This window comes from Pteropus medius, unplaced genomic scaffold (genome assembly GCF_902729225.1).
Source record: "Pteropus medius unplaced genomic scaffold, Ma_sr-lr_union100, whole genome shotgun sequence".
NCBI classification, from domain to species: Eukaryota; Metazoa; Chordata; class Mammalia; order Chiroptera; family Pteropodidae; genus Pteropus; species Pteropus medius.
Genome location: NW_024344432.1, coordinates 1,122,769 through 1,148,251, shown reverse-complemented (window position 1 = coordinate 1,148,251; position 25,483 = coordinate 1,122,769). Strand labels below are relative to the sequence as shown.

Here is a 25,483-nt window from a genome sequence, read left to right as displayed (position 1 = left end):
TTTTTTCCCCTGTATTCTGATGTTGAAATTCTACTCTTTCTGGGTCTGTGTCTGGAAACCTTTCCTGTGAAGCCTTCCCAGGCAACATTAACAGCTCTTTTTCTATGTTTCTTCAGTACTGTGTTCTTACCTCATATATGATGGTGGGAGCCTCAGGTCCTTTTGCTTTACTTGACTTTGAGCCCCTTGAGGACAGGCAGCTCTTGTCTTATTTGTAATTGTAGAGTGACACATTGTTGCCTGTGGAGTAAGTTCATTCAAAGACCTATAGATTTTGTCAGGATAATCAAAAGGAATCTTGGGAAAAATACTGAAGCCAACTTTTCACTCGCAGTGGTCATGTTCAGTAATCTCTAAAACCTTTTCATGTAGGCCTGCTCATGATTACTTGGAATCATTTGAGTGACACCCAAGATTTTGTGGCTGTCATCATTAAGTACCTACATTCCTTAATTTTTTACTTAATGCCTTTCTGAAAGTGGATTTAAAAGTCAAATGTGAAAGTCAAACAATAGACTGAGATGTTATAGAGATTCCATTTCCAGGAAGCTAGAAGAAATAAGGTCTCTAATTATGCTTCACCTTTAAGATAAAGTTTTCAACAGTTTATCACCAGCATTTGATACATGCTCTTTAAATTGCATCTTCTGTTTCAGTTAAACGCTTAGTCAAACAGCTTAATGTTGTTATGAATTTTCCAGTGGCTTGGAGCTTTAGGATGCCTCTTATCAATACTTTTCCTTCTTTGTGCCTACTCCTTTCTGTAAAATAATTAGCACCGAATACAATAAAATACTCAGTTTCACAGACATAGAAGGCAATCACGCTGAGCCTAAGCTCACAGTTGGCAGGCAGCACTGTCTCACTTGACTTGGTTATTCATCAGCTGACATGAAAGTCTTAATTTTGTGGATGAAATCTTTTCAGTGTGTGTGTGAGATGGTCAGTTTATAATAACCAAAAGCATGAATAATTCAGAAGTTGAATGAATGAACACTGAGGTCCTCTGGTATTTCAGCAATTTTTGACAAAATGTATTTTAACCTTTGTAATTTCTCACTCATCCTATAATGTCCTAACTGAATGAGGCCTGGGAATCAGTGAAAGAATCAAGAAGCTTCTCAGAACCATCTTTGTTAAGTTCTCCCAACCCCCAATTTATCCCTCCTTTGAAATTCCAGATACTTATCTGAACCTCTGTTAGGGCATGCATTACTTCTAAAGATTGTTTTAGAGTTAGTTGCTACTAATCTCCCATTTTAGATTTTAAGTTCTCTGAGTATGTGGACCATGTCTTTCTGATCTTTGTGTCTCTCAGAGCAAGGATCCCCAACCCCCGGACTGGTAAACCAGTCCATGACCTGTTAGGAACGGGCTGCTCAGCAGGTGAGCAAGCAAAGCTTCATCTTTATTTGCAGCCGCTCCTAGCATCACCACCTCAGCTCCACCTCAGATCATCAGGCATTAGATTCTCATAGGAGCTCCGGTCCCTGGTGCCAAAAAGATTGGGGAGCACTGCTTCAGAGCATCTAGTATTTTGCAAAGAGCAGGGGCTCTTTAAAGCCTTTCAGATGTTGATTAATGGAATACAAAATGAATTGTCCTTTTATAACTCTACTTTAGACCCCTCATTTCTAATGGAAAGGTTATGGGCTAGCGCTGATCTCCCTTCTCTAGTGTCTCTAGGAGGTATCAGTTGAATTTGGAATTTTCCTCTTTATGGAGGGAAAAAAAATAGCAGTTGCTTCAGTTGCTTTAACTATCTTTAGAAACTTTCCGAAGACTTACAGGAGCTGCAGACTCAGCCGTGACTTTATGAACTGTTTATGTTTCAAAGTATTAATTTGTATAATATTAAAACTTTGTATCATTATTGGCTAGAAATGTTCTTTTGTTTTTGAGGGAAGGTGGCTGGCAATTTTGTAACATTGCATGGAAATTTGGCTTTTTTTTTCAGCTGTGTCAGATTCAGGAAGTTTCTTAGCCTCTCGGTCCCGGAGAGAAAAGAAATCAAAGAAAGGGCGCCAGGAAGCTCTAGAAAGACTGAAAAAGGCTAAAGCTGGTGAGAAATACAAATATGAAGTAAGTAACCATTTTATTTTCACCTGTGCTTCATCTAATTCATAGTTTTTAGGTAGTCTTATGTCACCTTTGTTACTGATTCAAAATATGCATATATTTCAAGCTTGTTATACTTGTGATTTCTTAATGTTGAACGAGCAAGGGCATGAGGTAGATATACACATAATGGAGACTACTTGACCCTTAAAATTCCTTTAAGGTACTTTGCAAATGCTTTTACAATTCTGAAATGGAAGTAGCTTATACATTTTTTTTTTTTCCTTCTTCACTGCATCTCTCATAAGTCCCGTGACTTTGTTGGGGGACCTCAGATATGCTTTTACTTTACTCTTAAGGTATTGAGCAGTCTAGTGAAGCACTACTTCTCCTTGTTTTTCCTAATCTCATTTGCAAGGAGAATGGTGGTAGGGACTTGGATCTTACTTCTGCTGTGTCTTAGTATAAGACTGAATCTCATGCGCGTTTGGCTATTTTTTTTTCCTATCTACTGTTTATGGCCTATAGGTAAAAACAGAGTGCCTTCTATCTGCACAACATTGTCTGTCTTTACCTTCAACAGGATCCCTGAGTATCTTAACTGCCTGAGGGTCAGAAAGTGATTAATACTAGAAAGTAATAAAAACAGCTAATATACTTCTTTTGCTAGCATTGTTCTAAGCGCTTTTACAAATATGTTCATTTTAATCCTTCCAATAATCTTAAAAAGTTAGATACTGTTATTAACAGCATTTTGCAGCTGAGATATCTGATGTCACAGTAGCAGAGTCTTGATTTGAATCCAGGCATCAGAATATGCATGTTTAACCATGGCCTATACTGTATTGGGTAATTGGGCAAGTAAAAGAGGATTTTTGTCATTTGGCGCCATTCATTCAAGTTAAGCGAGTCAACCAGATCATAAAGGGCTGCTAAAAGGATTATAGTAAAGCAGGAGTAAAGCATTTTTAATGTGGGTACTTTTTATAAAGGAGTTCTGTGGGGGCATTTCACGTGTTGATGCAGTGTGACTGATTTTGCTTTAATCACAGATATTAATTGCATGGCTCTAAGAGTTCATGCTGAGCAGTAGCAGTGTTTTTAGAGATACAGTCAAAATGACTTATTGTTCAACATGATTTTTCAAAATAGTTTTCTGGTACCTTTTTGATAGTACATAAGTGAGTTGCTTAAATAAGAGACAAAGTATGCCTGATAGACTTCAACCAACAAAAATGATCTTTCCAGCCCCACCCCAATTGATCAGTACAATAATATTGATTGGACTAGTTTATGTTTGGGTTGCCAAAAACTTAATTTGGTAGGGTAGGTAGTTTTTGTTTTCAAATCGTAGAAAGCCAAATCAACATTTGCCAGTGGTCCCTGTAGAATAAACAGGAGGTGAAAACTAAGCCTAGTCTTGTAATTATTATAGGCCTTGTAGGTGTAGCAGAAATTCAGTCAGCTCTGCCAGTTGGGCTCTCAAAGCTCTGTGTCCAAGTGTTTTTTCCTAAAGTCTTAGCTTCTCAGGTAGAGTTAGTCATTTCTTCCACCTCCCCCTTGAAAAGGCAGAACTCTCGAGAAGGGCGTAAGTTTTAATAAGGTATCTAAGTTCTTGCTAATCAGCCCACCAAATTCTTATCTGAGAAGTCTGTGGCCTGTCACCATGGCAGCTGCAGCAGTGGTGTGCATCTGTTTATTGCTTCAACTGTGCTGAAGTGGTCTGCTCTATTCATGTCAGTAATTCATGGTGATTTTTTGACAACCCAAACACAAACTAGTCCAATCAATGTTATTCTACTAATCAATTGGGGTGGGGCTGGAAAGATCATTTTTGTTGGTTGAAGTCTATCAGGCATACTTTGTCTCTTATTTAAGCAACTCACTTATATACTATCAAAAAGGTACCAGAAAACTATTTTGAATTCATAGTTGGACGGCCCATGTGGTTGGAGGACTTGCCATTCCCTAGACTTGCTTTCCAGGTAGCTCAGTGTTGTTGTTGTTGTTTTTTTTTTTAAAGTATAATCGACATACAATATTATATTAGTTTCAGGTATAGCGTAGTGATTTGACTTTATATTCATTACAAAGTGATCACCGCAATAAGTCTAGTTACCATTTGTCACCATACAAAGTCAGTACAATATTATTGTTTATATTCCCCTATGTTGTACATTATATCCCCATGACTTGTTTTATGTCTGGAAGTTTGTATTTCTTTACTCATTTTGTGCCCCTCCCCCATCTGTGGCAACTGTCAGTCTGTTCTCTGTATCTATGAGTCTGGTTTTGTTTTTTAGATTCCACATATAAGTGAAATCATATGGTATTTGTCTTTCTTTGTCTGACTTATTTCACTTAACATAATGCCCTCAGGGTCCATGTTGTTGCAAATGGCAATATTTCATTCTTTTTTATGGCTGAGTAATATTCCATTGTATGTACAGACCACTTCTTTGTTCATTTGTCTATTGATGGGCACTTAGGTTTCTTTTAGTAGCTCAGCATTTATATCTCTGCAGTTTTAAGAATTGAGAGTGGTAGGGATCAGTGCTAATTCAAGGGGATCACTCAAAAACTATTTCTAGTGTACCTGTAGAATATAGAGTGTGTTTTGCTTTTGGAGAGAGATGAGGGGGAAAAGTTTTCTTTTTGAATTATACTTGGTTGGTTGAATAGTTATTAAAATTATGATCAGTTCTCAGGGCAACATCAGCTGGCAGAGAGGGAGATGGCATGCCTTACAGGTTTGCTAAGTACAAGAGAAACCAGTGTAGAAACTATAAGTGAATAATCCCCAAAGCAGCTAACGAAGAATTGGCTATAATTCAGTTTGTTTTTTATGAAGTAGATGAGTAATTGATGGTGTGACAAGTGTATTATGCTAATGGAATCATTTAATATCTTATGTTAACACCCACCTAAAAGGAATACTAAGCTAATTGATGTCTATTTAAGGAAAACCCTGTAGTGGTGTTGAATGTCAGAACTCATGATTTGGTTGCAGCTACTTCTTCAGGCTGCCATTCCAGTTTCAATTTTGACATTTTTTTCCATCAGAATTGTTTAACACTTTCACTCCATTTGAAGCTTTCTCAAACTTGTATGATGGCAGGTTGAGGACTTCACGAGTGTTTACGAAGAGATTGATGAAGAACAGTATTCGAAGCTGGTGCAGGCACGCCAGGATGATGACTGGATCGTGGATGATGGTATGTGGGAAGAAGTTGCCTGCCAGGCACTGTCTTAGTTGCGTTTCGTACATTCTCTTGCAGTGGAGTTGCTGCTTTGTGTGGGCAGATGTAAGGCTTTGTTAAGATCATACCTTTGGTTTGAATTTTCCTCAAATACAGTTTTTGAGGATGTGGAATCAGAGCAAGACAAAATTATTTGGGGACATTTTGGAGAATCCAGGCACCTGCCTCAGGATATAGTGTAAATCCTCTAGGAAATAGCTGTGTAAAAATTGAGAGGAGCCACGTAGTTGGGTGGCACTCCCACATAATGTGGGGATAGGAAAACTACCGATGTCACAGAGTGGCCATGAAGATTACACGAGGTTATTTGTGTGAGGACTACCTTGGGCCGTGGGAAGCGCCCCGCACAGGGTGGTCCTCGTTCTTACATCCCCTGTGGCCCTTTGTGGAAAGCTTGCGGTTCCCGCTGGTTCGGTGACTTCTTGGGTATGTGAATGCTGAGCACAGGGAGGAGGTGTAGACTGTGCCTGTGACTATGCTTGTGTTCCTACTTCTGTACTTGGACTCACCTATATTGCCAGGACTCATCTACATTACTCTCGTAGACCAAAGGTGCTTTTCTGGCCTTGCTATCTTGATTCTTTCACGTTTTAGTCTCCTGGTACAGTAAACATACTATAAAGCATCCCATTGTGGCAAACTTCGATGCCGTGGACCAAATCGTTTCCCTGGCTGACCTAGGTAGGTACAGGCATACATCAGAGAGAGAGCTTGCAGGTCCAGTTACAGACCACCGCAATAAAGTGAGCCCTGGTCTTTTTGCTGGTGGAAGGTCTTGCCTTTAATTTTTAAAACACAACATCTGTGAAGCACAATAAAGCAAAGTGCAGGAAGACAAGGGATGCCTCCACAGTGTGTGTGTGTGTGTGTGTGTGTGTGTGTGTGTGTGTGTGTGTGTGTGTGTGTGTGTGTGTGTGTGTGTGTGTGTGTATCCATTTGGTTTTGACTCAAACCTATGTGGATGCTGTGTTTTGTCTGATAGTTGTTTAAACAGGATTCTGCTGCACTTAAAAATGGCACAGGCCAGGAGAACACTTGAGTGGGTATAAATGTTTTTGTTTTTTTGTTTGGTCATGGCTAAAATGTTATCGGCCACTTTTAGAAACTTCTTGATACCAATGGAAAATTTTGTTCCCGCAGATGGTATTGGCTATGTAGAGGATGGCCGAGAGATTTTCGATGATGACCTCGAAGACGATGCTCTTGATTCCCATGAGAAAGGTACCTACATTTGTTTTTAAGAGAGTGCCGTTTTGATATTTAAAGAATCGTTTAAAATTTGAGATGACTTGGTACTTTGATACTGTTTCCTTTAAGAGAAAAAGACCTACTGCAATCGTTTTAGGTATGGAAAGTGTTCTATTATTGAGAGGAGCATGGTTATGTGGAAAATTAAATGTAGAAAACAAAAACAGCAGGAAATGAAGTTTCATGTCTCTGTTGTCCAAAGAGTTTGGTCCTTTTTTTTTTTTTACTTTAGAATTTTCAGTCCTGTGGTCATTTTAGGCTTGCTGATTTTGAGGGCTGCAACAATAAGTGATGTCTTTTACTTCCCACTGATGTGATATTCTTAGAATTTTAGCTTTTTGATAATAGTATAGTACTACAACAGGTTTCAAACTTAGAATAATCAACTTGCTATGTTTAATTGAAATTTAAAATGATAATGAATGGATGCGTCAGATTTTCTTAGCTACACAGTCATTGGCAAACCGATTTTTTGGATAAACAAGCCTAATTTAGTCACTGCCAGATGAGAAGGGGAAATTTTCTTCAATATTTGTTTTTTTGGTTTCGTTCGTTATTAATCACCAAGTGTTAGAGCATTAGTCGGCCAACTGACCTACTCACAGCCGGCTTGTTTTTAAGCTTTATTGAGACATAACTCATGTCATACAATTCACCTATTTAAAGTGTGCATACATTTCAATGGCATTTAGTCACAGAGTTGTGCAGCCCATTTTCATTACCCCAGAAGGAAATCATGCCTATAACTATGTAGCCCTTAAACTAAGAATGGTTTTTTACATTTTTCAAGCATTTCAAAAAAAAAGATGCAAAGAAGAATATGCAACAGTGCAAGAGAGACACATGTGGCCACAAAGCCTAAATTCTGTGCTATCTTGCTCTTTTCAGACAGTCTAGACCCTAATTTGTAGCTGGTTAGAATTTCACATTTGTTTACTTTCTCCTTCTTCCCTGTTCCCAACACATACAGAGACTTTTTGGTGAATTTACTGAAAGTAAGTTGTAGACGCCATGACACTTCACCTCTACATGCTTCAGCAATGACCTCCTAAAAATAAGGACGCTTGTCTACTTAGCCACAATACCCTTCTCATGATATTATCTAATGTCCATATTAAGGTTTCCCCGGTTAGCCCAATAATGTCTTTCATAGCTATTTTTAAAAATGGAGTCCAGTTTTCATGTCTGTTTAGTTTTATTTAGTGTAGAACAGAACCATCCCTCTCCTCTCCTTCTCCCCTTCTGGCTTTTCTTTTTTTTGTTTTGTCTTTCATGACATTTTAAAAGGGATCAGGTTGGTGGTTTTGTCTAATGTCTCACAATCTGAGATTTGCTTGATGGCTTCTTTGTGTTTATAGAGTCAGGTTAAATATTCTGACGAAAATTCAATATAGATGAAGTTGTGTCCTTCCCATTGATCATATCTGGGTACATAGTGTCAGTTTGTCCCCCATTTGATGATACTGAGTTTGATCTCTTGGTTAAGATGATGTTTGTCAGATTTCTTCTTTGTAAAGCTACCTTTCTACCTTTATAATAAATGCAAATGAAGGGTGATAATTTGAGACCATATATATCTTCCTTTTCCTCATTGACTTTCACCCAATGCTTTTAGCATCTACTGATGAGTCTCTCCTTTTTAAAATTCTCTCTTCAAACTCATGGATTTAAATAAAACTACTGTTATATTTTAACATCCACTATCATCATTTTTCGGATGTTCGAATTATCCCAGATTTGGCAATAGGATCCCCTTTGAGCTGGCTCCTTTGTCCTTTTGACGTGGCTCCATTGGTTGAACATTTCCTTGCTTTCTGAGTGAGCAAGATGTTATAGGTTCTCTTTGTATTATTGCTTTCCCAGACCTGGAATGAACCATTTTCCCTAAGAATCATGGTTCCTTTTAGGGGAGAATGGTATTCAGATCTGGGGGCAGATGTACTCATTGCTACTGGAGTATAATGGTTTCTAGGTCATTTCAGTGAACAGATCTAAGAGATTTGATATCTCTGTGTGTCGTGAGTTCATACTGGTACATTCTGTTCAAATCCAACATCACAGAGTTCTTCATCTCCAATTCTTATTTGTATTTACCTTCACTCTCTGTGAAAACTCTTGTCTTCTAAAATATACACAAAATAATATTGGAAATTTTAGAATCACTAAACCAATGTGTCTATCAACAACCTTTCTAAATAAAGTTTATAATTTCTTTGCAGTTTTATTTATTTTTGGCAAATATCCTACTAAGGGCATATAGTCAAAGTATTACGTTCAGAAGGTGTATGAAGTAATTTTTTTTTGTGTGTGTTATATTATCAGTTTACCATATGTTTTTTTTTGTTTCTATTTAAATTTAGGTTTTTAAAAAAACCTTTTGTTTTTATTTCATGAATATTTTAAAACATTTTATGATTTAAAAATCAAAATGATATCAAGAAATATCAAGAGAGTAAGGTGAAATCCTACTAATTCCTATGCTTTCTACTTTGTTTCTTCCCATCTCCACAGGTAACCAAGTATTTTTATTAGTTTCCGATTATCCTTCCTGTGTTTCCTTTTACAGAAAATAAGGATGTGTGTCTTTTTTTTTCTCATGTGAGATGTTATTTATTCATTCATTCATGAGTTCAATTAGAATATGTAGACCGTCTTCCTGGTTTCTGCCAACCTGCATAACATAGGAACTCTACACACTGGTACCATTTGGTAGCAGTGTGGCTAATTGTATTTCTAGTTTTTGTGACTCCAAGAAGAGGAGAATGAAATAAGCCCATGTGCTTTTTCGTCTCCCTGAACTAAGGAGCCTGTGTTAGAGTTCTGGCTATGTTGTTAATTGTCTGTATCACCTTGAATGAGTCCCATCACCTCTTTGGACATTACTTTTATCAGCTGTAAGTTAGGAGGTTGGACTGGACAGGGAGGTTCTTGAGGAAGGGACCGTGTCCTGATCATCTCAGTGCCAATCACAGTAGCAGGTGCAAAGAAAGTGTGCAATATTTACCGAATAAATGAGCCATCTCTTTGTTTCCGTAATCATCATCTTATCTCTTCCCAGTAAAACACCAGCGAAGAGAATGACATTCTGAAGGAGAGCTTAGTCTTAGAAATCTTTATTCCATACTTTGCCACCATTCACTCACAAGTCCTCTCTGTTTCAGTGTCCATAATGAGGAGCCCAGTAAGGTCCCAAGCTCTAAGGAAGGGAAATGAAATCCTGCAATCCACTTTCACGACTCAGGAGAAATTGTAGAGTTTTGCTTAGAAGTTAAAGGTCAACACTTTATGGTGTCGATCCAATCCCTGGCTTGTTTTCAAATAGAAACAGAAAAATATCAACTGAGTCCCATTAAAGAAAAACTAGTGGGAAAATGAAAACAAATCAAAGCAGAAGCACTAAAATTATGGAAGAATTCCACTTCAAATGTTGACTGCTATTCTTTCTGTTTTTTTTTCTGTCCTCCTGTCTAAATCTTACTAACCTACAGTGGTGAGATTGAAGCTTTCCTTGCTATTCAAACCAGTATTGACCCTCTCTTTTTATACTCTATTAGGACCCGTATTTTAAAAACTAAACGTTTTGACCATTATATTGCTTCAAACTGCCAAATGATCTCAATAAAAAGTTAGTTCTCCTGTCTTACATTTTTCACAAATGTCCTCCAAACCTTTTCACAGTCTTAGGCACATGAAAAATCTTTTACAACATAAACTTTATCATTAGTGACATTATTAATACGTTAATAATGTTTGCAATCCTGATCATTATCTAGTTCCAGAACAGTTTTTATTACTCCAAATGGAAACCATTAAGCAGGCATTCCCCAGTCTCCCTTCCCCCAGCCTCTGGCAACTAGTAATCTGCTTTCTATCTCTATAGATTTGCCTATTTTTTTTTAAAGGCCTACAGCACCTGGTATTCCAAGGTGGTCTCCCGTCCAAATACTAACCGAGCCCGACCCTGCTTAGCTTCCTAGATCAGATGAGATTGGGCATGTTCAGGGTGGCATGGCTGTAGCCTTAGATTTGCCTATTTTGACTATTTCATACAGATGAAATGATACAGTATGTGACCATATTTGTGTCATCCGGCTTCTTTCATTTATTATGTTTTCAGATGTTGTAGCATGTATTTGTATATTCCTTGTTATGGCTGAATAATATTTCATTGCATGGAAATAACACATTTTGTTTATCCATTTATTAGTTGATGGAATTTGAGTTGTTTCTACCTTTCGGTTATTGTGAATAGTGCTGCTGTGAACATTCGTGTACAAGTTTTTGTTTGAACACCTGTTTTCAGTTCTTTTGGATATATACCCAGGAATGGAATTGTGTGTATATATATTTTATTTCCTTTTCTTTCTTATACAAAATATATTTTCTATAAATTTCTTTAGGACTTTGTGTTTTTCACTTAAGATATCCTGAAAATCCCTCAATATCAGCATATAGAGATCTTATTTACATGTTTTTGTATAGCTGCATAGTAATCCATGGTTTGGATGTACCAAGGGGTATTCAAATGGTTTCCTTGAATGGACATTTAGATTTTCAATAATTCTATTACAAATACTACTACATCGAGTAACTGTGCAAGTGGTGTTTTCCTCAGAGAAAATTTCTGGAGGTGGGATTGCTGGTTCAGAAAGTAAGTGCACATGAAGTTTTATGAGATATTGTCAAATTCTTCTCAAGTGGAGTTGTCCCATTTTACACCCCCATGACAACACATGAGTGTCTGTTTAGACCCTGTGGCCTCGCCAATAGTCTGTTGTCAAGCTTTTGAATTTTTGCCACTCTAATATATGAGAAAAGACATCTTAGTGTGGTTTTCCCTTGTATTTCTTTTACACAAGAAGTTAGGCATCTTTTCACAAAACTTAATAGCTGTTTTTATATACTGGCATACCTCAAAGATATTGCGGGTTTGGTTCCAGACCACCGCAATAAAGTGAGTATCACAGTAAAGCAAGTTGTAATCTTTTTACTGGTGGAGGGTCTTGTCTTCAATTTGTAAAAAGTGCAGCATCTTTGAAGCGCAGTAAAGCAAAACACAATAAAGTGAAGTATGCTTATATTTTTATGTGACCTGTATGTTTGTGTTTATTAACCGCATTTCTTTTGTGTTTTGCGGCCTTCTTTTAATATCAGGGAATTGGCCCTTTATCTGTGAAACATTGCAAAAATTTTCTCCTATTTTGTCTTTAAATTCATTTCTGGTGTAATTGAATTTATTAATCTTTTTTTTTTCTTGCAAATAGATTTTGAATCATAGACTTTCCCCATGCCCGTGTTGCAAAGGAATTTGTCTTTTTTTCTTGAAAAACACTCATTTTACTGTTTTAAAAGATTAAAAAATGATAGGCAGAGGGAGTCTAGATCAATTAGAACTGAGACAGCTATAACAAAAAATGAACACAGTACAGTGATTCGACCTCATAAAGGAAATGACTAATTAAAATTTCACACGTCTTCATGTTTATAATAATATATTAATGCACAACATATGAAAAGTATAAAGCGTGGATTTTCCCCTTAGGTTTATAACAAACTATCAAACCTCTGTTTAATACATTCTGTGTTTAGCAGTATATGCTATACAGGTACATACATGCTAGTATTTTACCATGAGAATTATAGTTTTCATCTCAAATTAATGACTTGCCTTTTTACCCATAGCAATATACATTCCATTTCCATTATAAGACACTTAAGACCTTTCTAGTGGTAAATTTTAATGAACATATTACATATAAAGAATCTTGATTTTTTAAAATGAATATTTTTAGTACTGTAGCATGATGGGTTTAATTGAACAGTCGATACATAATATGGTAACTACATTGTACTGTTTAAACTTATCCACAGCTGTAGGAAAATTTTAATTTTTAAAATATAACCAAGATGAGACTGCATAGTTATGAGTAGTAAAATACTAGAAAGCAGTGAATGAATAAATAAAATGATTTTTCATCAGTGGCCATTCATTAGTTTGTTCTTAGGAACCTTGAAGAAATTATCTTCTTTCAGTTTCAAATGTTCCAGTAGATTTTGTCATTTCTTAGCTTCCTCAGTACCACCATGAATTGCTGAAATAAGTGACTCTAAAGAAAAAGTTTTTTTCTGGTCTGAGGTAGCCAACAATGGCCACATTTAGGATTTTCCCATAGATGTCCTCTTGGGAAGTATATATGATATGAGTTTCCATGGACTTTTTTGTACTCTTGTAGTATAGATTCCATCCTATGCTCACCACCATCTATGGCCATCTGCACTTTCAGCTTTGGCCCAACCATAATGTGTCAGGAGCTACATAAGCTGGCAGGTTATCTACTACTTGCTCAGGAAAGTTAGCTGTGGGGGTACCCAGTTGCTTGGATCTGCTGTCAGAGACCTACATCACTTGGCTGTGGCAGAAGTAAGGGAGGTGCTTCATGATGCCGTCTACTTGGGGTGTGGGCTGCAGTTGGGTCCACATATCCAGGGGAGCTGCTGTTGAGGCAGTGCCTGGACCCCCTGGACCAGCCAGGGGATGTGGGTGGGAGCTCAGCTGGTGGGCCAGGAGGTGCTGGCTACGTGCGGGGAGCAAGGCACTCACACTGCTGACTGAATAGCTGCTGGGTGACTCTAGGAATTTGCCTTTTTTACTGAAGTACTTGTATAGTTTCATTTTAAAAATTTTGATCTGTGATCAATTTGGTGTTTATGCTGGTTACTTTATTTACAAATGGGTGATCAGCACTAATTAAAAAGTCTCATCTTGATTCCAGCTATATGACTGACAGGTTTTTAGGTTTAGAGATATAGCCAAACAGATAGCTCTTTATTATCTGTATTATGTAAATTATTGACTCAACAGGGACTAGCCAATTCAAATATATCTTGTTGGATTTTTAAATGAATAATTATGTGGCATTTAAAAATATTATAAATATAAATATGGTACATTCATATCAAGACACAGCTCAGGGATAAAAAAAAAGTCTTTTGTCTCTAGGAATATGAAATGCCACCTTTATTATATGTTAAATTTCCATAAGTAATTGGGTCTTTTTTTGGACTCTGTTCTCTGTTTCATCCGGTCTGTGTATTCCCATGCCAGTACTGCACTGTAGTAACTATTCATTTTAGGTCTTTGTGAGGTAGAGACTGCTCTGGGATGAATCAGAAAGCGAGAGTAAAATTGACAGTATTAGAAGAGTTTATAGGCGATTTACATACACATGGTCATAAGAAAAAACACTGCACAAGTTGTTCTTTATTGTGCAAATGTCTGTTGTTTAGTGTTGCTACATGTGTTGCGTGTGTCTACTTGCTGTTCTTCATGAAATGGCAATTAGGTTGCTACAGTATCATAACTGGTGGTCTTGTTTTTTTCACAGTTCAGTTTTCCCATTAGATTCAGTGGAGCACTGAAAAGGTGATCTCATGAAGGCCGCTAGGCTAATCAGTCTCCTGCTTCCAGATGAACTTATTATTTCTTTTTATTTCTGGGGAAAACATGCCCCCCCCACCTTTTTAAAAGCTTTTTATTCACACTAACAATAGCAGTTAAACAGTCACACTTAATAACCCATCCAGATATTTTACTGGTATTTCATCAGTTTTTGAAATAACATTCAGCTCGAGTTTTCCTGAATTAAGCTCGTTTTAAAGATTCTTCCCTGTGTACCTTGCACAAAAATGTCATATTCTTGTATTTTGAATTCTTAACATTTTTCTTCTCAAATTCTCATGTGCAGAGAGCAGGTGACTGGGCTTTTAGTTTTCCATTTTGATTTTTGCCACTGCATGTTTCTAAATTCTGTTCCAACAGGAAAAGATGCTAAAGTACACAACAAAGACAAGAGGCATGTAAAGAAGGCTGCAGTGACAAGACCAAACGATATCAAGTCAATGTTCATTGCTAGTGCTGGGAAGAAAACCACAGAAGTGAGTTTTATGGTCTTCTTATGTTTTTGCCTTTTCCTTTGTGAAACATTTAATAATTGATTTTACAGATAATAGGTGCTTAATATCTTTGAGCGCAAATATTTGAGTAATATTTTACCAATTTCAGTCACTAAGTTGAATGTAGATTTCTAGGTGACTTTAGGCATCTCAGTGGTTGGAACTTAGAGATAAAAAAGAAGATTGACTTGAAAAGCTGAATTGACAGTGTGTTTGTTTCAGCGATTAACGGGAGGGTCATGGAATGAGAATGGAAATAGAGGTCGGGAGCTCCAGTTTTGGGAGCTGTGTATACACGGGTGATTTTTAAGCTCCATAACTAGTAGGTGAGCACTCAGAGTAAGGGCTGAAGAGGCAAGGACTGACTGGTTAGGTTCTTTCTTTTGCAAACATGTGATCCGGGTGAGAAGGGAAAAGTGTATGGCTTTCTCATTTTATCTTTATAACTTCCAGAAAGCTGTAGACTTGTCCAAGGATGGTCTGCTAGGTGACATTCTACAAGATCTGAACACTGAGGTAAGTGAATCTCAAGGAGTTAAATATGTAGGGGACATGGCTGAAGAAATAATTCAGTAATTATACAAAGCAGACCATTGCCAGAATTTTTTTTAAAAAATGCAATGGTAGCACCACCACCACCACCACCACCGAAAAACACCCCCAAACAACAAACCTGCAAATTGGTTTCTTCTCACCATTTTAGGTGAGTAGTTTCCAGCTGTTACAAGCCGTGCGCTTCTGTAGATGAGCTGCGTGGGGGCGTGTTTGAGGTGGTAAGAATACACGAGTCAGTTCTGGGCATGCGCACTGAACCGATTCAGTTGTTGCAGTGTGTGTTCCTGAAATAGATTGAAGTCTGTCAGTCTGTACAATCAGGCGTGAGATCCTTGTCTTGAATTCCGAGCGGGAGCGAAGGAAGAGTCAGTGTGCTGTTCCTGTTAGAACTCAGACAGGCTCGGCTGTGCTGGGAGTTTGCGACTTGGCTATTTCACATAAAGACGAAACTCTCATTTAGAGATGTGCATCTTTCTAAGTGACTCTTGATTAAAATGACTAACACCGATACCATGGAGGGGTAGCTTGACAGTTTTTAAATGTGATAGTCTGAAAGGGTAAGGGAAAAGTATAAGTTTTAAAAAGAAAAAATTGATGAGGGCTGGATTCAGTATCTATTCTGGTTCTCTAGTGAGTCTGTGGTATTGTTGCTATAGTAACTGCAGTGCATGAACATAGATCTGTGGGGGGAGCAGGGAAAAAAAATGCTTTGCTCATTGGGCTTCAGTGGAGGAAAAATACACTTTTTCTGTCTTGTGGTAAACCATGGCAGTGAATGTCTATCTTCCCCCTCCTTTTAGACACCTCAAATAAGCCTACCACCTGTAATACTGAAGAAGAAAAGATCCATTGGTGCTTCACTGAATCCTTTCTCTGTGCATACCTGCAAGGTAGAGTGTGTGTAAATGCCTTCAGACTTGATTTGTGTTATTGCTTAAAACTTATTCTGTTGCTTTTCTAGATGAGGGAAATGCCTTTGAATTTGTTCTTGATTTTTGTTTTAAATTAGGACTCCCGTTTCATTATATAGTTTTATGTATTTCAAAAATAGCATGTGCCTGCTTTCTTCATAGTAAATTTTGTAGTAACTACTATGTGTTTATTATAAGTATTGCAACTGTGCTAAATGTAATAATTTTCCTCCTGGAAACAAGTATTTCTTTTGTAAACCTAGGTAACAGTAAAATAATTGAAGCTATTACATTAATAATACACAAAATCATTTTACAAATGGGGACTGTCATTATCTCTGGTCAGGGTAGGACAGTTGGCATATTTTTAGTATGCAGGTCTAACTGACAAAACATTTAAAAACATTTACAGGCAGTTCCCTCGGGAAAAACCCATTCCCTTGTCTCATGGAAGGAGCCTCCATTAACTCCCGTTCCTCTTAAACGTGCTGAATTTGCCGGTAAGTCTGACGTCGGGCACAAGTACAGGGCTATGGAACAGTGGCAAAGTGCTGTCAAAAATGGAGGCCCCATGAAGGAGGAAGTGGAGGCGATTTTGAAGGTATTGTGATAGCAAGTTTAAGTGTGAAAGATTTGAATTCACCGCAGTGAAAGTTGAAAACATCCAATTTGGAGACTGAAAGGGAATGCAGATACAGTGTGGGAAAGGGTGGGCTGCTGCTGCTGTGCCGGAGAAGCCTTTGTGCTCCAGGGCGGCAGCCCGTGATGGGGATATGTGGTGATACCCGCAGGAGAGGCAGTGCCAGCGTGTACACAAAACAAGGAGGAGTCAGGGGCAGTGGATTTTGAAGATGGTGACTTCGATGAGCCCATGGAAGCTGAGGAGGCGGACGTGGAGCCTGTGGCTGCCAAGACTTGGGACCAAGAGAAGGAACCAGCAGAGGGGGTGATTTGCGAGGCAGGTCCTCAGAAAGGAACCACGTCCTGCTTGTAAGAACATTTTATGACTTTTCTGGCAAGTAGCGCTATAATTATTCTGTTGGATTTTGAAAGGTTTTTGAAAATGTGATTTTTCCAGAGGAAGTTTTCTCCCAGATATCTCCTGTTGGGACATTGATCAGGAAGATGACAGCAGTTTCTCAGCCTGGGAAGTTAAAGTGGATTCCGATCACCTCCCACTGGTAAAAGGGGCAGATGAGGAACAAGTGTTTCAGTTTTATTGGCTGGATGCTTATGAAGATCAGTACAACCAACCAGGTAATCATACTATATGTCTTTAATATGGAATAGCGCCTTCCCCTTAAATGCTTTAGTGATTGTAATTGGCATAGGCTCTGTGCTGATGTATGGGGATGCTAAGAGACCAACACCGAATCACTGTAAAGTACGTGAACCACCGAGATGGAGCGGGGCTATGTGGTGTGAATAATCCTTACAGACACTTTTTCTGAAAACCAGCTATGTGATTTTGTACAATTATGTGTGCTTGTAGTTTACCTTCAGTGTATCTGAAGTTATAGTTATGCACTTTAAATGGAATTAGCCATTAATTTGTTCCTTTATTCAGAAAATTGAACACCCTATTGTGTGCCAGGCACTGAGATGCGGTGAACAAGCTGGACAAATTCTCTATCCTAATGGAACTTACATTCTAGTGGGGTAGGAGCGTGTAGGGGGAAATAGGCAGTACGTAAGGAAAGTTGATAAATGGTGTAAAGGCAGTTAGTCGAGGGGTGGCTTGGGAAGGCCTGTCTGAGGAGATCACCACTGTGCTGAGATATGGGGCATATGCAGATTGACCAAAGAGCCTTTCAGCCCGAGGAACTGGTAAGCACAGAGGCCCGGAGAGAGAAAGGCCTGAGTGGTTGTAGCACAATAATCAAGTGACAGGATTGGTAGAAAATGAAGTTGGAGATAAAGGCCCAGGTCAGGTAATGAAGGCCCTTGAAAGCCATATTAAGGAGTTTAGATCTCATTTTAAAAGTGGTGGGGAGGCGGTGGAAGATTTTAAATACTGGCAGGATGGGTGGAGTGGTGGTCACATGGTTGGATGTACATTTTAACAGGAACTCTCCAAGTTTGTGTGGAGAATGGGTGTGTGTGTGTGTGTGTGTGTGTGTGTGTGTGTGTGTGTGTGTGTGGGGCTGGAGTGGGTAAGTGGAGAAACCCTGGATATCAGTCCAAGGTAGGCATGCTAGCTATTTGGACCTATTGGTAGCTGTGGAGAGAAAAGTGAATGCTTTTAACATGTATTGCGACATGAACTTGTTGATGGATTGATGTGAGGGTTGACAGAAAGGAATCAAGGGTGATTCCCAGGTCCTCCTCTGAATGAGCTGATACTGTGAATTCTGACTCACAAAAGCCAGGACGCTCTCCAGTTTCCTTTTGTGCTCCTTTGAGCCCTTCACTGTAAGACGGATATGACGAGGTCTGTCGGATTAATATAAAATACTTACTCTTCTTAAACAGAGTTACCTTTATTCATATCCATTTCTGGATCTGAGAGTAGATGCAAACTATATTTTTCAAGGTGGTTTCCTAGAGGCTGCATCTGGTGAAAATAGAGGGCGTGTCTAAATGTGAGTAAAGGAAGCGAATGAGTAAGAAGAGTAAGTATTAACCACCAGATCTGGAGGCTAAGTTTACCTTAAAGATAATCAGACATTGACTTTAACTGGAAAGATGCTACTGGTCTCAGGGGAGACAGAAACAGTAATATGCTTCAGCTTATCAAATATGTAGAAACCCATACAGAGCCCTTGAGTAGCAAACTGCCATGTCTTAGCTCGTTAGGTAAAGACATAAGCAATCTTAGAAATGGTATCTTATCTACATTAGCTAGGGTAAGACAATTTGGTTAGACCCTCTCACCTCTTTGACTACCTCTTTGTTACTTGCCGGTGGAAGGTAGACTAGCAGGTGTGATAACATGAGGCTAAGCAAATATTCCCATCCATTGCTGAAACACAGGCTGCCCCATTGTACAGCTGCAGGGGACACCATTTTCACATGCACCTCATGGGACCTTTGGAGCACGGCGATGTGAGTGGTGCTTGCTGAAGTTGTGTGACATGGTGGGCCTGCCCTTCCCAGTGCTACTCCCTGTGGGTTGCTGTGTCTGCTCGATGGTGGATTTGATTCCCTGTCTTGGTTGAGGGTCCCATCAAAACCAGAAACCTGGGAGCCAGCCTTGATGCCTCCTTTTCTTCCCTTCCCTCACCAAGTCTTACTAGTTTTCTCCTCCTAAAGTAGGCAGGCTATCTTCTCTTTCTCCTCACAGCTCCCACTTCTGATCCCTTCTTGCCTATGGAATCACACCATCACAGCAGCCTCCTGATTGATCCTTCAGCTGTCATGCCCCACATTGTGGCCAGAGTGACTGCTTAGAAGGCTAATTCTGACCATGTCATTTCCTCATTAAAAAAAATCCTCAGTGGCTACTGCCTACATCATAAAGTCCAAGTTCCTTAGCAAGGCTTCTGATGCCTGCCATGCATGACTTCTGTGCCCTAGAAATAGCTCCCTGTCTGTACCTGCTGCTCTTTGTACCATGTCTCTCTGTTTATTGTGTTTGTGTGATTGGAATGCCCTTGTCTGGCTCAGCCCAGGTGTCATCTGGAAGTTTCCCAATCCTGCATACTGGCCTAAGAGCCCTTTGTGACCCCATCATACCCTTTCCCATCGTAGCATTTGTCATATTACTTTGAAAAGATCTGATGCTGTGTTTTTCTCCCCCGCCCCCAAAGCCTTTGAACTCCTGGAAAGCTGGGACCTTTTATTTCCAGCTTTCAGCATGATGCCAGGCATATAGTGGGTGTTTAATAAATGTTCATTGACATAAACTGCACAGTGATTGACAGGCCTATAAATGTACATGAAAGGTTTCAGCGAACCAGAGTTGCATTTGCTGCTATACTGAGTTTGCCTCTTGAAGCCTTGGAGCAGTGTTGGGTAAGAATGGGTAACACAGAGGTGGATGGTGCCCCCCTCTTAATCCCCACATAAAGCATCAATTTGCCAGTGTCAATTTCCAGGGATTACAACTTTAAGGAACAACAACAATCCTCTTTCCTGTGTGAAAATGAGTTTATTGTTTCCATCTTTTGTTTACTGGGTGATACTCTTACTAAAAAACAGCATCGTTTTGCAGGGTGAGGTCTAGATCCACTGTGGTAGCTGCTGGCCACATGTAGTTCTTTAAATTTAAAGTCATGAAAGTGAATTTTCTCAGCCACTAGCCACAATTTAAGTGCTCAGTAGCCACACGTCCACGGATCCACGGATACAGACAGAACAATTCCATCATCACAGAAATGTCTATTGGCTAGTGATGGGTGCTTTGTATGGTAATAGGTAATGGAGGTTAAAATTGAGACATTGGAGCACAGCCATATTTGCAGAGCAGCCAATTTATACGTATTGTTGAATTCTTAGTGCTAATCATAGTCTTGGATAGGACTTTCCAACCACTATTGGGAAATATTTTGCAATTGAAAGAGGTACCTGTCTGTTATTGTTCTGTGTTCAAATGCTAAGGTAAAAGGAAATTTCTAGTGCTGGAGAAGTCCTCAGAGATCATCTAGTCTATTTGGTTACTTACGGAAGGAGCATGCTGAGACTCTGAAAATAAAGTGGTTAGCTCTTCAGTGGCAGACTGCTGGGCTTGTCACACTCAGGCCACTGTGCCATTCTGTGGTATTTCTCAAGTTGTGTCATCTTGTGATTGATGCCAAGGGGTTAAATAAGATAGCTTAAAAAAAGTCCTTTAATTTCAAAGGATTGAACAGTTTCATAGTGATAGCAGGTAATAATGATCAGCGAGCTTTGGTGAAATCAATGCAGCTAATAAAAACGAAGTATTCCCAAAGACCCTGTTATTGTCTCTCGCTTTCTTACAGATTCTAAGTCAGTCAGTTGTTGCTGAATGCTCCATAATTATGAAAAGAATCTTACTCTTTGCATATGGGGAGATATCCTGTCTTCATTATGACTTTTTCAAGGTTGAATAATCCTGACTGCACCTGGTTTCAGCTAGTAACTTTGGGGGGAATGTAATCTTTGTTTACCATGATCTTTTTGTGGCAAATGAGGCATAAACAGTGTCAAATGTGTTGCATGAAGTGTGATATTAGTTTGACTGTAAAATGAGCTATTTGAATCTTTGAATCCAATATTAGGGTCTTTATTTTTCTTTGCATGGAATTTTGTTTTTTCATCTCTAACTGTCTTGAGGATGACTTTTAATTTTCTGTGCCACTGTGATTTTTTTTTCTTTTTTAATCATCCTCACACTCCCTTCCCTCTCTCCTATCTCCCCCCACCTGCCTCTTTCCCCCCAGCTGAAAATCACACAACTCTTGTAAGAATTTTAATCATCTGCAGAAATGAAAATTCTTAGATGGTCTTATTTCTACTAGAGTGAGTGACAAAAGGAAGCACTGATGAGCTATCTTGTGAAACTGGAGTAATTGGCCTTGTGAACAGTAGCCTTTGCATGAGCCAGGATTTTCTTAGTGTCTCAGACAAGTGGCCGTGTTGAGTGGCTGTGTTGATTACTGCTGTCTAATTATTCATGGAGCCCAGGAATTTGCACAGTGACCATCTCTTAGTTTGACCGTCAAACCTCTGGAGTCCTATCTTGATGGCTAGTTTCCATGAACAATGACTTGATGTCTAGAAAGGCTTGTTTTTACTTTGTAGTATATATTATAGAGGGGTCTCAAAAGGAGTTTTTCTGCTGATTTGATTATTAAACCATTTGTTAAACCAAAATAGAAGAGAAAGGAACACTACCTAGCCTGGTGTCTTAAGTAGTCTGTGAGGTAGAAAGGGTGAGATAAGCGATAATAGTTGAGCCCTATTATGAGATATTTATTATTATATGGAATAAAATAGATGAATTGCTTTTCCCAAACAATTTTATATATAGAAAAACACTGATGAATCATACATAGTTATTCTTATACATGAATGTTAATTTTTATCGATAAGTACAAGTGCTAAAAAGGAATTTTGTAATGATTCTCACGGTTCTCCCAAGAGGTTTAAATATGAGATTTGTTGGAGAATAGTTTGCCTTTTTGTTTTGTTTTGTTTCTCTTAATCTGGGTAATCCTGGTTCAAGGGAAAATGTGTTTATTTTTTTGTTTTTTCCCTACACTGACTGATCTTGGATGTCTCCCTAATTTTTGAGGTGTGTCTACATTGATCCTGGGATGTCTCCCTAATTCTCCAGGGGTTTCTACACTGACCTGGGGTGTCACAGGGGGTGTGTCCCTAATAACCAAAGTTTATTTCCTTTGACTTGGGGATGTCTCCTTAATTCTAGGGTAAATGTTTACACCAAAAGTTATTCTGTCCTCTGTCCTAGTGGTCACATGTTTTACGAGGGTGGTATTGTCATACGGCCTAAGTAAAGGAACTGATCTTGGAGAGTGGACATCAGATACAAATTTGCTGTAAAAAATGACTTCTTATGAAGGCATAAATTCATTGAGCCTTTATAGTGCCCCTTTAATGTGCTATAATTGAAATGTTTCTCTTGGTTTTATCTTATTCTTTTAGGTGTGGTATTTCTGTTTGGCAAAGTTTGGATCGAATCTGCCAAAACTCATGTGAGCTGTTGCGTGATGGTGAAAAACATTGAGCGAACTCTTTACTTCCTTCCTCGTGAAACAGTATGTTACTGATTAGCTTCTAATTCCAAGTGCATTCTGTGTTCTGCCACCAGCCCAATTCTTCAATAGGGCTATGAATAATCCATAACCTTGGCGCTTTTTTTCTTGCTGCCTGACTAGTGACCACTGGTTGTCAGAAGCTCCATTAGAGGTTGGGAAAAGTAGAGAAATGGAGTAAAACTCTGTTTTTCAACTTATTAGAAAGAGTGTGAAAGAATATACAAGTATACGATGCTGTTTTTCCCTCCACTGCTCATTTCCATAGTAATCAGGTTGGTACTGTATGGCTCTAAATGTGACATGGCATTTGGCCCAGTTTTCATGTTTTTGCTGTCTAGGAAGCGGTGCCATTTCCTCCACAGCCGTTTAACGGTCAGTTCCATTTGTTCCTCTTTTTTATTGAGACTTCACATCCACACTCCCCTCCCAAACCCAGCTCCTTCCCATCTGAGTTGAATTGCGAAGATTCTTGGTCAGGATTTACAACACTCTTCTCCCATTTTGTAGGATCGATCCTCTTTATCTCTGGTTTGCTTTTATGCTGCTATTGAAAGGAATTGGGTGTTGGGTTTACTACATTTTTGGGTCTTGTTTATATCTTTGAGCTCACCTGTAAGACCGTTCCATTAAATGTTTAAATGGGTGAAGACAAAAATTGATTTAGACTTAGGTTTCTCGTGGTTGAAAAGATTTATGAACAGATACTCTTTCCCCCCCCTCCCCTCTTCTCTCTGTGGGAGAGCAGAAAATTGATTTAAACACAGGGAAAGAAACAGGAACTCCAGTTACAATGAAGGATGTTTATGATGAATTTGATGAGAAAATAGCAGCAAAATACAAAATTATGAAGTTCAAGTCCAAGGTGTGTATTTGGTGATAATTTTTTCCAGCTCTAATTATTAGTTGATTGTTCATTTTCTAATTTAGCAAATAGTTATTGCATATCTTCTTTGTGCAGAATGCCCTTTGTGGCTATAATTCATCGAATGGAAATTTCATAGATACCAAATCAATATGTTTGATTTGTAAAAATAATTTTTCTTTCTCTTTAAGGTGCTTATAAAATAATGTTCATTAATTTGAATAGAAAGATCGCTCATAGCAAAGTAATTGCTGCCAGTATTTGCAGCATATCTTGTGCTTTTATTCCCAAGTGGAAAAGAAGCTGTTCTGATCTTGTTTATATTAGTTACTGCCAAGTAGTCTTAGTCAGAAGGTTAAGTAAGGTTTTATTTTTAAAAATCAGGGACTATGATGCTATTCTGATAGAATAAAAATCTTCTGTTCCTATGGTACATATTGATCACTTGCGTGATATTGATTTTGTGAGATATTGACCCCTTTGGCCATCATTGTGGGGACTGTAACTCACTCAACATACTGGCTATTATTAACAGTGATTGCAATAAAGGGAGGGTTGAGTTGCCGAAGATAAGGCCAACCATCTAAACTATTTGATCTCAGAATTATGACTGATGAATGAAGTCTCTAAAATTCTAGAAGCAGTGTGGTGTAATGGTCAAGAGCATAGGTGCTGGGGCCAGACAGCTTGTGCTTTAAATCCTAGCCCTACCGCTTCCTAAGTGTGTGACCTTGGACAAGTAGAGTGACTTCTCTTGGCCTGTTTCTTTACCTGAGAAGTGGGACCGTATTTCAAAAATTGCTGGAAAGGGTTAAGTCAGTAAATTCATATTAAGTTATTAGCAAGCACTCAGTAAATATGAGCTAAAAATTATGCTAATTATTAATTTTTCTAGCAAGGTAGAGTTGCTTAATATCAAAGAGTAGGAAATGATTTAATGCATTAACATAAAAATTTTTAATCTTTTATTGCCCCTCTTGAATGCAAATATTTCTAAGTTCTTTAATGTCTAAGAGAAGTCTTTTTAGCATTTTGTCACTGGGTGTTTTAGCCCCATTTGAAAAGGGTGTCTTTTTGGCTTTATTTACCTTTGAATTTCATAAGGATGCTAGATTTCTAATGATTAAATACAGGGACGTGCATTGTATATGTAATGCTTGTTAATTTATTTTGTGAAAAGCTTTTGTCTTAATGTTTTCAAAATATCTGCTTGCCCAGATAGTGGAAAAGAATTATGCTTTTGAGATACCCGATATTCCAGAAAAATCTGAATACTTGGAAGTTAGGTATTCGGTAAGTCAAACAAAATTACTGGGTTTTGGTTGAGAATGACGTTTTTCTATTTTTGAAATTGTAATTGGCTTTCAATTAGTTTTGGCAGAGCTCCTCAAGCCCCTAGTTCATTGAGGTGGACTTACAGTAATGAAAAAAATGGATAAAACTTTAAATACATAGACTATGGGATATAGTGCCTTTCTCTGCTTTCAAGTATGCATCTTTGAATAAGTTGTAACTGCACAACAGTTTATCAAGTGGAATGAATGCTACATGATGGAGTTGACCATCATTAGTCTGTTGAGGTGTCCCTTCTGATCAGTGGGAAGGTGAGGGAGGAGAGTGTCAGTAATGTCACTATAGTGCTGCTCTTGCTTCTGTGACAGGCAAGATCATTACTGTGGGATGTTAATTAAGTGGACTGTAACCTTTTTTTTTTAACCTCTGTTCTAGTGTGTTGATCCCACAGTGTTGGAAAAGGGAAACTTTTAAGAAAAGTTTCTGATAGTGGTGATGAAATGTACCATGGAAGCGTTTTGAGTGAGGCCCACTCTCTTGCTTTCATTCTTCTAACGCAGCGCTACTTATTTGGCTATTCTGTATCAGTAAGGCATGTACTGCTCTGGACACAAACCCTCTTTTGGGGGTACTTCTTGGCCTATTTTTCTTCTAATGGATGTC

At 38.5% G+C, this 25,483-nt stretch overlaps 1 protein-coding gene and 1 pseudogene across 1 annotated transcript in view; one reads left to right on the top strand and one right to left on the bottom strand.

Annotated features, from left to right (window-relative positions):
- Positions 1-25,483, top strand: part of POLA1 (DNA polymerase alpha 1, catalytic subunit) — a 280,205-nt gene that overhangs the window by 2,886 nt on the left and 251,836 nt on the right. Inside the window, exons 2-13 of the mRNA XM_039872470.1 lie at positions 1,958-2,082; positions 5,177-5,273; positions 6,459-6,539; positions 14,386-14,501; positions 14,973-15,035; positions 15,875-15,964; positions 16,398-16,485; positions 16,777-16,975; positions 17,064-17,242; positions 22,553-22,665; positions 23,411-23,527; positions 24,746-24,820. Of these exons, the coding sequence (XP_039728404.1) occupies positions 1,958-2,082; positions 5,177-5,273; positions 6,459-6,539; positions 14,386-14,501; positions 14,973-15,035; positions 15,875-15,964; positions 16,398-16,485; positions 16,777-16,975; positions 17,064-17,242; positions 22,553-22,665; positions 23,411-23,527; positions 24,746-24,820 (1,343 nt within the window). The remainder of the gene's footprint in view (positions 1-1,957; positions 2,083-5,176; positions 5,274-6,458; positions 6,540-14,385; positions 14,502-14,972; positions 15,036-15,874; positions 15,965-16,397; positions 16,486-16,776; positions 16,976-17,063; positions 17,243-22,552; positions 22,666-23,410; positions 23,528-24,745; positions 24,821-25,483) is intronic.
- On the bottom strand, positions 10,468-10,586 carry LOC120610218 (uncharacterized; annotated as a pseudogene).